Source organism: Protomyctophum bolini (assembly GCF_963924005.1).
Source record: "Protomyctophum bolini genome assembly, chromosome: 21".
NCBI lineage: Eukaryota > Metazoa > Chordata > Actinopteri > Myctophiformes > Myctophidae > Protomyctophum > Protomyctophum bolini.
The window spans coordinates 35,390,633-35,401,907 of NC_137882.1; the positions used below are offsets into that span (position 1 = coordinate 35,390,633).

At 40.6% G+C, this 11,275-nt stretch overlaps 1 protein-coding gene across 1 annotated transcript; it reads left to right on the forward strand.

The window, feature by feature from the left end:
• Positions 1-5,635: 5,635 nt before the first annotated feature.
• Positions 5,636-9,172, forward strand: LOC308336513 (uncharacterized protein; the record flags this gene model as incomplete). The annotated part of the gene is made up of 8 exons (XM_080793879.1): positions 5,636-5,760; positions 5,922-6,006; positions 6,418-6,631; positions 6,847-7,037; positions 7,153-7,297; positions 7,822-7,949; positions 8,516-8,746; positions 9,167-9,172. Exons 2-8 carry the CDS (start codon positions 5,947-5,949, stop codon positions 9,170-9,172), a joined length of 975 nt encoding a protein of 324 aa, XP_080650005.1. The 5' UTR covers positions 5,636-5,760; positions 5,922-5,946.
• Positions 9,173-11,275: the final 2,103 nt, after the last annotated feature.

Genomic DNA, 11,275 nt, shown 5'->3' on the forward strand with positions numbered 1-11,275 from the left:
CAGGGGTAAGCACACAGACCACTAGAATACCTTAGAGATATGTACTGGTACTACTAGACACTGTTACTATCTAACGAGACCAGAAAAAAAAAAGAAAAAAGAAAGAATGATATTATACACACGCACGCACACACACACACACACACACACGCACGCACGCACACACACACACACACACACACACACACACACACGATACGATGGGAGACATTTTCGCGCGCGCATTGGGATTTTCTGTTTATTAGATCTAAAAGCCTTTCTTCAATATAGCTGTTGTCTGAGGAGGCAATATAACTCTGTTTTGTACTTTCTACGTCACTTCCCAGCACCCGCGCGGCGCGCGCACACAACACACACACACACTTTCGTATTTCCCTCGGACCGGATGAGCTGCAAACGCTCCACCCACCCTCCTTCTCGCGCCAGCTTAGAGTATAAGCGCGCCAGACTCCGCGCCAGTTACAAACCTACTAAACTAGTAGAAAAAACACATCTCCCCATTCTCCCGCAGGCTGACCACTGACCAGCAACAGTTACAGCAACGTTTTGTTTTAATATTTTTCTACCTGCAGCAGAAAGGAGCTTCAAGCGTCCATTCAAGGTAAACGTTTGTTTGTATAACGTTATGCATGTTTTTGTCCGCGGAGCTGAACAATAACAACAGAAAGTGCATGGCCGACCAGACCATATACTGTAGCTACACAGCTAGCGAATTAGCTGGCTACAAGGCCTACTGTTATTCAATGCTAAGTTTGTTTCAGTATGGTTGATTGATATTTTTATCGTATAGTGTATTAAGTATTAATACAGTATTAAGTAACACGGTGAAAGAACAGTTTGTCTCTGTCACTGCTGTTACATATGTACTGTAGACTGTAGTTTGCTGGCTACTAGATGTTGTGACTAGGTATTTGTGTCCCAAGCTAGTAAATAAACGGTCAGCAGTTTGCTTAAAATATGAACCATGTTATTTATATTTTCCACCAGCTGTGATGTAAAAGCCATGCTGATGGCAATCTTAGTTTTAAACATTGCTTTCTGTTTTATTTCAGGTCGTTCTTAATGGACATCTTTGTGGTAGACACACTAACCGAGTGGCAACTCCCAGAGCTTATTGACAATTTTAATGGTGAGCACTTTTTCTACTTTGACCATGCCATCCAAAACGTGTCCATGCTTAAGCATTTTGTTTAGTATAGCGTTTATCTGTATTGACTCATTCTTAAAAAGGATATGCCACACATCACCTTTGAATCATTTGCAGTCAGAGTTAAACCATGCACAGCATCCATAAAGAAATTGGGCCTCTTCTTACTTATCAATGATGCCAATTAATGCTCTGTTTCATTTGGTGTAGTACAGTGGTTCTCAAACTTTTTAATTGCAATGACCTCCATAACTCTGAGTGTGTACACATGGAACCAAATGGTCCCATGTGTACACCTGTAAGGGGCCATTTAAGGCAGTGGTTCCCAACCTTTTTATCCTGTGAACAAAAAAAATAGATCTACAAGCTCACAACATATCGCTTTGCACCATGTTGTGAGCTGGTAAATTGGCTATTTTCACTACTACTACTTGAACATTTGTTCTAATATATGAAATTTCTTAATTATTTCTGTTCATTCATGAAGAAATGTAGAAACAAAAAACAAAGGGACCCATGAAAATGCATGTTTGTGAATCAGTGATTTAACCCGTTCAGTATGGGAACCTCTTTTGCTGATTCAAGCATTGTTACACTTTCATGCTACGAGCTTGCAACATATTTAAATGATGATAATTCTGGGGCTCCTTGATATGAAATAGTTTGAGAACCACTGACAGAAACTTTTTTTTTTCTTTTAGAAAACTGTCATGATTTAGAAGACATTTTGTAGAATCTGTTCTCAGTACTAAATGGGTTAAGGGACCCCCTCAAGGAACTATGAGGGTCCTTGGACCCCACTATGAGACCCACTTGTTTAGCATAGTGGTGTCACATGCACAATATCAGCACCCTGAATAGAAAGTGTTGGGAATTGTATTTCTGTAAAAAATCTAAGATGTCTATTGTCTGTGTTTTATGTCTTCCAGCTCAAGACATTGATGAAGAGGCATTCCATTTGTTAGATGAGGACACCATTCGCAGTTTGATCCCAAAAATTGGCCCCAGGCTAAAATTCTCTAAACTTTATAGAGAACTTGTAAGTTATCACTGAAGCTCCAAGGGGCTCAACATTATCTAATCAGATGGCATTTGTATGTTTTAAATGCAAACGGAAAATTCCCGGTGATGACAGGTCTCTCTTTTCACATCTACGCATTATTCACAATATAAATAGTTCTTCGACTTACTTCCAATGTTGTGAAAGTGGCTGCAACAGACAATTTTCTTTCATTAGATCGTACAGAAGGCACATAAGAAGTGTACACACAGAGAACCCGGGCCTGGCTCAGCCAGCTGATGTACCGAATCAGGCTGCTAACATTTTCAATGCCGAAGAGTTAGTGCAGCAAGGTGATCAAGTAGCAGAAAATGATGACAATGACGACGACGACTGGGATGAACTAGAGCAAGAGGGAATCACAGAGAGAGTAGCCCGTTTTATAGCTCATCTCAGATCTAAATCTTCCCAGACATTTTCAAACGTTAACTATGTGGTTCAGCAAACGTCAAGTTTAATTGGAGATCTAGTGGGCAGACTACAAACTAAGACTATGTCACTGTTTAGTCAGTTTGGTCATGACCAAAGCCCACAGGTAGAGGAGCTCAGGCAGGACTTTTTAGATGCAGTTGACCCTTTCAAAGGACTTGAGACAGACTATAAACAGATGAAGTATTTTAGTAATTCTGGGAACTTCATTCAGCCAATTGAGGAGGTTTTTCCTGGCAGTCATACCTTTGTACAGCAGAGGGACTCTGCCACTGGCAATGTTCGTCAAGTTGCTGTGACTGATGCCTATCAGCGTATTCCACTCAAGTGCCTTTTGGTCAAGATACTGGAACTTCCTGGTATTTTACAGGCCATGATGGAATGGCAACAGGAAGAGAGGGGTGCTCTTCAGGATATATTTGATGGAGAGTATTGCCAAACCCATCCACTCTTTTTGAAAGAGGTGTCTATCCCGTTATTGTTGTATAATGACGACGTGGAGACGGTGAACCCGCTTGGGTCAAAGACTGCCGTTCACAAGCTAGGCTTTATTTATTTTGTTTTGAAGAGTTTGCCACCAGACCTACTTTCCAATTTGCAGTCACACTTCCTGTTGGCAGTGTATAAATCTGATGATGCAAAGACCTATAGCATTGATGCAGTGATGCGCCCTATTGTGGAAGAACTAAAGTGTCTTGAGAGGGATGGCATTACTGTTAACACTTGTAACTTTCAAGGTGTTGTGAAATTCACAGTTGTCCAGGTAGTGGGAGACAATTTGGGCTTGAATGCGATGCTTGGCTACATTGAGAGCTTTTCAGGAAACCATGTGTGTCGGTTGTGCCGAGTACATCGAGATGTCTTGAAAGTGCAGACACAGGAAGATCCTACGCTGTTGCGTGATGTCACTACTCACAAGGCAGACTTGCAGACAAACGACAGCAGTAAGACGGGCCTAAAAACAGACAGTGTCCTCAACAGCCTGTCATTTTATCATGTGACAGACAATATAGCAGTAGACATAATGCATGACATCTTGGAAGGGGTGGGGCCATACGAACTTAAGCTTGTGTTGAATTCTCTCATAGAGCAAAAGCATATCTCCCTAGATAAGCTGAACTACCGCATCACAAGCTTTGATTACGGCTTTAGTGATATGGGAAACAAGCCCTCCATAATAGGTAAGAGTGATCTAAAGAACATCGAAGGCGCCCTGAGGCAGTCTGCAGCCCAGACGTGGTGCCTACTGAGGTTACTTCCAGTGATGATAGGTGACCTGATCCCTACCGGCAACAAGGAATGGGAGCTTCTCCTACTATTATTAATGTGTATGGAGATAATCTTCTCTCCATCGGTTACTCCTGCAGCAACACGTTACTTGAATAAAATCATTGAAGAGCATCACACTCTTTTCCTGGAGCTATTTCCTGAGCGTCATTTGCGTCCCAAACATCATTTCATGCTCCATTATCCCAGAGTTATTCGAACACTTGGACCATTGATACATTTGTGGGTAATGCGTTTTGAGGCAAAACATGGATTCTTTAAACAAGTTAGTCACGTCACTTGTAACTTTCGCAACATCTGCAAAACCATGGCATATAGACACCAGATCATGCAATGCTACAGTTTCATGTGTGGGTCTGTGTTAAGCCACAACACAGACATTGGTCCAGGGTACACCACCTTCCTGGCCAATCTTGAAGGCCATAAAGATATTCAAAGTGGTCTGGCAGGAATTCCCCTATTCAGTGAACTCTATGTACCGGCCAGGGTCACGGTTAAGGGGACAACATACAGACCAGGCATGACTGTGTTTATGTCTTATGACCAAGACGGAGATCCTCAATTTGGGCTTATAAAAGCCATTTTGGTTCTTGAGCAAATGGTAAAGCTAGTTGTGCAGAGGTGGGAAACACTAGGGTTTGATAAGCATGTCTTTGCTTACTGTGCGATCCCCACCACAGATTTGTTGGCTATAGATGTGAAAGAGCTGCTTGATCATCACCCACTACATGCAGTCCAGTCACACAGAGACGATGATAACACTTTGTACATCTCTCTGCGCTATAAACATTTCTAGACTGCAGGTAGACAACTGCCACTGCCACTTGTAAATATATATATATATACATTTTTTTTTAAAGCCTTGTTTCACTGGAAACACATTAACTACATGTTTAATAGTACAAAGTTAGAGGATCAGTGTATCTTTGACTGAGATACATTTTTGGACCACTGGGATGGGAAACTACTGGGACGACTGAGATGAGATAAATAAAAGTGTTGTAAGTAAAAGTTTTGTTTTTGAACTAACCACTTTAACCCTATGACACTTTCACCTGGAGGGTTAATTCTTAACATTATTACTGCTTAAAAAAATCACACTTAATGTTTAGCTTCTGGTTCTTATCCGTGGTCTGTATCCTTTAACTTTTCTTAAATGGAAAACAACACTGTTAATGCAAATATCTTTGTATCCATGTATACAAGAACCTAAAACTTCTATGTAAGCTCAATATGACAACCTTCCTTTGCAGCAGAAGGCTTCAAATGCTCTGCCGCCTACTGAGCCACCAGAAATCCATGATGCCCCCATAGAGGAATCAGGAGCAGCATATGGATCTATGAGCCATGGCATCCCTAACATATCCCCCATGGTTGAACCGAGATCAGCAGAACCGATGTTGGTTCTACAACCGGCTCCAGCTTTTGTAAGTTATTTTTTTTTATCCTAAGCAATCCTTAAACCAGCTCATGTTTCTGGAGAAATGGAAGTCTAGGAGCACTTGGATCCAGTACACATTTTAGGACTTCAATATTATTTAAACTACATGGTCTATATTCTTGTCAGTACTTGTTCCTTTTTATTTTGCTACGGATATGTTTTTGGATACTTTGATTTGTGTGCGGAATCTGTATGCCAGAGTTAAATTGGTTAATGGTAATGCATCCTTAACAGCTATTGTCATTTTTCTCAGAACATCCGAGAAATTCTTTCTGCCGTCCCCAGTGGCCTGGACCTTTTGAAGATCCTTGAAAAAAATGAAGCTATCTGCATAAAAGAGCGCATTACCCTAGTCCAAATATTGGTGTCATTCCTGAGGGAAAGGTTCGGAGAGAAGTAAGTCTAGAGTTGATCAGGACAGATTTAAACTAGTGTTTTGTGTTCATGGAGTGAGTGAGTGTGTCTGAAATTGTAAAATGTAGGAATTGCACTGTAGGAATTGCACTCTTTCACCTGGTTGTTTATTTACTGAACTTTGCTTCATTCTATCTTTACAGGCCGGCCAAGGAAATTAAAGAGGCCATGGCTCAATCCTTGGTGCAGACCTTCCCAGTACTGAAAGATGAATCAGCCACTGGCTATGTGAGTTTTCTTCCCCTGGCCTTGTTGTTTATATTTATACTTTTGAATAAGTGGTCATACTTCACGTCAGCATGCAGAACACCTGGTGTTACCTGAGTGGTAACTCAGTAACCTATCATTGTAGTCATGCATGTTGAATATATCTAGCTGGATTAATTTGGTGATAATTATGTCAACTCAATTGGCCTCTCTGAAAAAAAGCACTCATCATTTAACAGCTTCTCCCTCTATATGTGTCTTCATGTGTGTTTTCATATTTTTACTAAACCTTTAGCCACTACACTCTAAAGGTTTTTCCCCTGTAGATGACCATGTTACCTAAAGCCTTTATCACACACTGTACAAGTAAAGGGTTGAAACATAACATTGCAAAGGTTGACACAGAGTTCTATCTTGTCTTATCGTTTCCAGGAATTATGGTGGGTCAAAAGCCGGAAGGGACAAACCAAAGATGGTAAAACGTGCTACTTTCCAGCTACTGGATTCATTGAGGAAAGGGTTCATAATTCTCGAAATAGGAAACGGCCTCAGTCCAGTCAGCACAGTTCTGGGTCCAGTGGGCAAAGTCCTGGGTCCAGTCAGCAAATGCCGGAAGCCAATGAGCGACACAGGGCAGAAATACCAGGTAATACAATTGGGTTGGTTGAAATTTGTCTTCCTGCTATTCTATTAAGACATTTAGATTGTGTCAAAGGTCATGTCTCACCGAGACAGGATATGACACAAATTTTGACCTAATGGTCAAGATTCAACTGTCTGTTAATACAATAGTAAAAGCTCATTATTAAACTGTGCAAACTTGTCATAAAGGAAGAACAATGTTTTGTATCTTTTCTATAGAATCGACCACACCAGACGGAGCGTCAAATGGGAAAAGAGAATGGCTTAAGCACAACTTGGAGCCCTTCGCCCAGGTCCAGAAGTATATGAAGGACACCGTTCTCTGCAGAGCCAGATGGATACGGGAGAATGCATCCAAGGATATCAAAGAGATCCTAGCAGAGTACCCTCGTCTCACCAATCCAGGCATGGTATGGATAAACCATGCCTACTACATATTCTCATTGAATTGCATACCTCTGTTATTGAAATGGCAGCTGTTGCATTGAATATCTTTTTAAAAGATTTGTCCTGTTTATTTTTAAGATATCACAGGACTTCTTGGAGCTTTATGGCGAGGCTGCACCAAAGTTGTTTGAGACATGGGTGACCGAATATGCAGAGAAAGTCCTGCACCTGGCCAAACGAGATGGAAAACTCCCCTCATTTCCTGTCGATGAGATGTCACTGGGTATGTTGTTCCGTTTCATAGCAAGGATCCTGTGATTCCTTTACTTTTGATTTAGAACATGGAAAATAGATTTTCTCCAACCGTGCTCAAATGTGTTATGAGCTTGTTAGTCTCACATAGCCATCTCTGAATGCCTTGAGTCTGGAACTACACCTCCTTAAATACAAGTAATCTGTTATTTATATATATATTATAAATATATATTTTAAAATGGCTTTAGAGCTTATTTCTTATTTCCATTTCTACTAAACAGAAGGCTATATATGCTTAGGTGATTTCTTAAGAAAACTTTTACGGGACTGTAAAGACGAAACTTACAATACATGTAAGTGGGGAAGAGTCTCGCTTTATCGCTTACTCCTGTATGACTGAAGCGTTTGAAAATTGTGAGAGGCAACAGTCTGGCCATGTGAGACTGAGCTTGTGGATCTGCAGTTATAGCTTTTGCCAAGTTCAGTTGATTTGTGATAATAGTCTAGTATGTCCATGTATTAAAATTGTATTTGACACTTGTTTATCTACAGATGCCAAAGGGGAACTTGCCCTCAGGCTGCTGCCCCGGTTGTTACCACAGACTGTCTATAGATCCAACAAAAAGTCTGTCCGGCACTCCGCTGAAGAGTCCCGCTTGGCCTTTATCGATCTCAAGCCAGTAAGTACAATTGCATTGATTCTGTTTTTTTTTTAATGATTTATTGTTGGGATAGGTTGACAGCAAATGGTAAGAGGGCTGGTGAGTGCAGGCATGCAGCAAAGTCTGTCAGGAGCGGGACTCTAACTCTAGGCTACTTTGGAGAGGTCCAGACCCAATTTCAGATAAAGAAACATTGCTGCACTTTTTTTTTTGTTTTGAACCCATTCTGGGTGGGAACCCCTTTTGGTGTTAGCATTATGTTATGCTTTAGCTATTGAAAAATAGCAGATCTACAAGCTCATAGCGTGCCACCGAGTGGCGCGCTACGAGCTTGTAGGTCTGCTATTTTTGAAAAATCGAAGAACCACTGACATAGAATCATAGCTTTTTCAGAAAACTGTCAGGATGTAGAAGACTTTTTTTTTTAATCTGATCTCAGGTCAGAATGGGTTTAACTAGATTTAATTTGACTTCCTTGTAGTTGATATAAATATTATAACCCAAACTGGTATTTTGATATCTTGCTTATGATTTGCTTTCAACTAAACATTCACTTTTATTTTTCTTTCTTTGTGCCTGTCTAGGTTGGGACAAATATGGTGGAGTACCTCCTGCAGACTGAGGGAAGGCCCCCATCTGTCCTTGTGCTGGGGGAACCGCAACGATGTGCCTCCCAGGCCTTTGTGATTATGGCAGGTCAGGCATTCTCTGAAAACACACTGCTTGGGGCTGTTGATGTGTGCTTCAAGGCATTTTACGTATTTGACTTTGACTACCCCAAGCAGTGTACCCATCCATGGAAGTTTCTCCAGCGGGTAGTGTACAACTTACCGGGAAAAGAGTCAAATCAAGTTGCATTCTTGAGGAAAGCAATAGTCAATACCAGACTTTAAAATGGACAGTGTTTTCGTGTCCACAACATCGGCGGGTTAATTCTTTTAACATTATTACTGCTTTAAAAATATCATACTTAATGTTTAGCTTCTGGTTCTTATCCGTGGTCTGTATCTTTTAACTTTTCTTAAATGAAAAACACTGTTAATGCACATATCTTTGTATACAAGAACGTAAAACTTGTTACAGCTCAGTTCACATGCACTGTGCAAAGTTACTGTCTGCGTGAGTTTTAGCCAATGTTTGGCATCTGACCAGGTCTCTACCTCATTCATCTCATTGATGAATCTATTTGATATATTAATACTGTGCTATGGTGTGTGTGCTTTTGTTTTTCCTAGTATTAAACACATCTGCAATTTGTCATCTTAACCCATGTAGATCTGAGTGAAATAGTTTGTGAACCACTGACATGTGGTTTTTTTTAGAGAACTGTCCGGATTTGGAAGACATTTTGTAGATTCTGGACTCATGGTCTAAATGGGTTAAGTAGTGTGATTCATATTTTAGTTTTTTGTTAAAACAGTCAGTGGCGGTGGAAGTCTAGTAAAAGTGCAATATTTGGAGAGATGTATTGTATACATACTCAAGTAAATTACAAATTCCTTAATTGTACTTGCATGTCTCATATTTGTGACTTTTGGCCGATGTTTGGCATCTTTTTCTTTAATAAATATTTGTCATAAAGGAAGAACAATGTTTTGTATGTTTTCTATATATCTGTTCAATATAAATGCATTAATTATACATTTTTATTGCATTAAAGGACAATTTCACCACTTAATGCAAAAAATTATATAAACTTGGGTGAACCCAAGATTATGGATCAAATCAACTGGCATTTGGGTTATTTTGACCCTCAATTATGGGTTATTTATATAACTTTGGTTAACCCAAGATTATGGGTCAAATCAACTGGCATTTGGGTTATTTTAACCCTCAATTATGGGTTATTTATATAACTTTGGTTAACCCAAGATTATGGGTCAAATCAACTGGCATTTGGGTTAATTTGACCCTCAAAATGGGTTAATTATATAACTTGGGTTAACCCAAGATTATGGGTCAAATCAACTGGCATCTGGGTTAATTTGACCCTCAAAATGGGTTATTAATATAACCCAATATATTGGGTCGAATTGAATAACCCGTCTTTGTGGGTCAAAATGACCCAAGTACCAGTTAGTCCCTTTTTGACCCACAAATTGGTTGAAAAATGACACAAGTTGGGTCGTTTTTGACCTGTGGTTTTTCTGTGTGTATAAAGCTTCTCTGAGTACTTAAAGAGGAGAACATGAGAAAACAAATAAAAACAACTTTATTAGAGAAAAACTAAGACTATGGAATAAAATAAATTAAAGTGGAATGAGATAGCAATATTCCAGATGTGGGTTTGAATTTATAGGTGGTGGCATGTCTCTGACTTTTGTGAAGTGCATCGTTTTGACAGGTCTGCCTGCTGTGGACAGTGACACCCTGACCATTAAACACGGGCAGACGCAACGATACAGTCTATCATTCATTGTTAAAGCTCCAAATGATATTCCCATTCGTCTTTGTGTCTGCCCGTGTAAACGCAGCAGCGAGTGTGAGGGGTTAGCTCCCATGCTAGCTAGTAGCTTCCCTCGTCAACAGAACACCACCACAGATCGGGTGGAAGCTGCTGATATCACGTTGCTTGTGCCCGTGGATGGGAAATAAGGCTATGGAAGCGTGGATGAAAGGCAAAGCACAGATGTGTGCAAAGTTTTGTCGGATCTGCCTGTGCATTCCGTCTGCTGCAGTGCGTGTGTGTTCTGTCAACTTCTGTGTTGTGACTTGTTGTGAGTCTGTCACTGGCTGGCTGAATGCATAGTTAAAGAGCGTCATAAGCATGCGCCCTTCCTGCGCTGGAAGTAGCAGATCTACAAGTTATCTACCCGTCGCAATGCACAGCACGTTGGGCTTGTACATCTGTGTTTCTCCCGCAGTTTAGTTGAATTATATCGATTCACAACTTTATTTGCCCCCTTCACTTCAGCAGCACAGAGACGCCTGTATGATAGACTCACGGAGCTGCATGGCCAGACTTTTTTCACTGATCACATAAGTTGACATAACGCCATAACGCAGGTAACGCTCGCACAATAACTATAGCGCCGTTATGGAATGGGGAAATGTAAAGCGTTAGGTTACAAGTTACTGCAAATAGTAGTTACGTTATGTAACCTAACGCATGTAAGGGCGTTAGTCACAACACTGGTCGAAGACGTGGACATTGCAGGACCATGGGCCCAGACCTGGTCAGGGGAGCCGTTCCTTTCGCTCCTGGATCCAGACTGGGAGTTTGCCCTTTTTGCCACGGACAGAAACTACAGACAACTGAGCCGGTAATTTAATTAACTATATTATAGGGTGTATAATGTATTTTTTCTATGACACTATTTGATGTTAATTTGACATTAAATTAT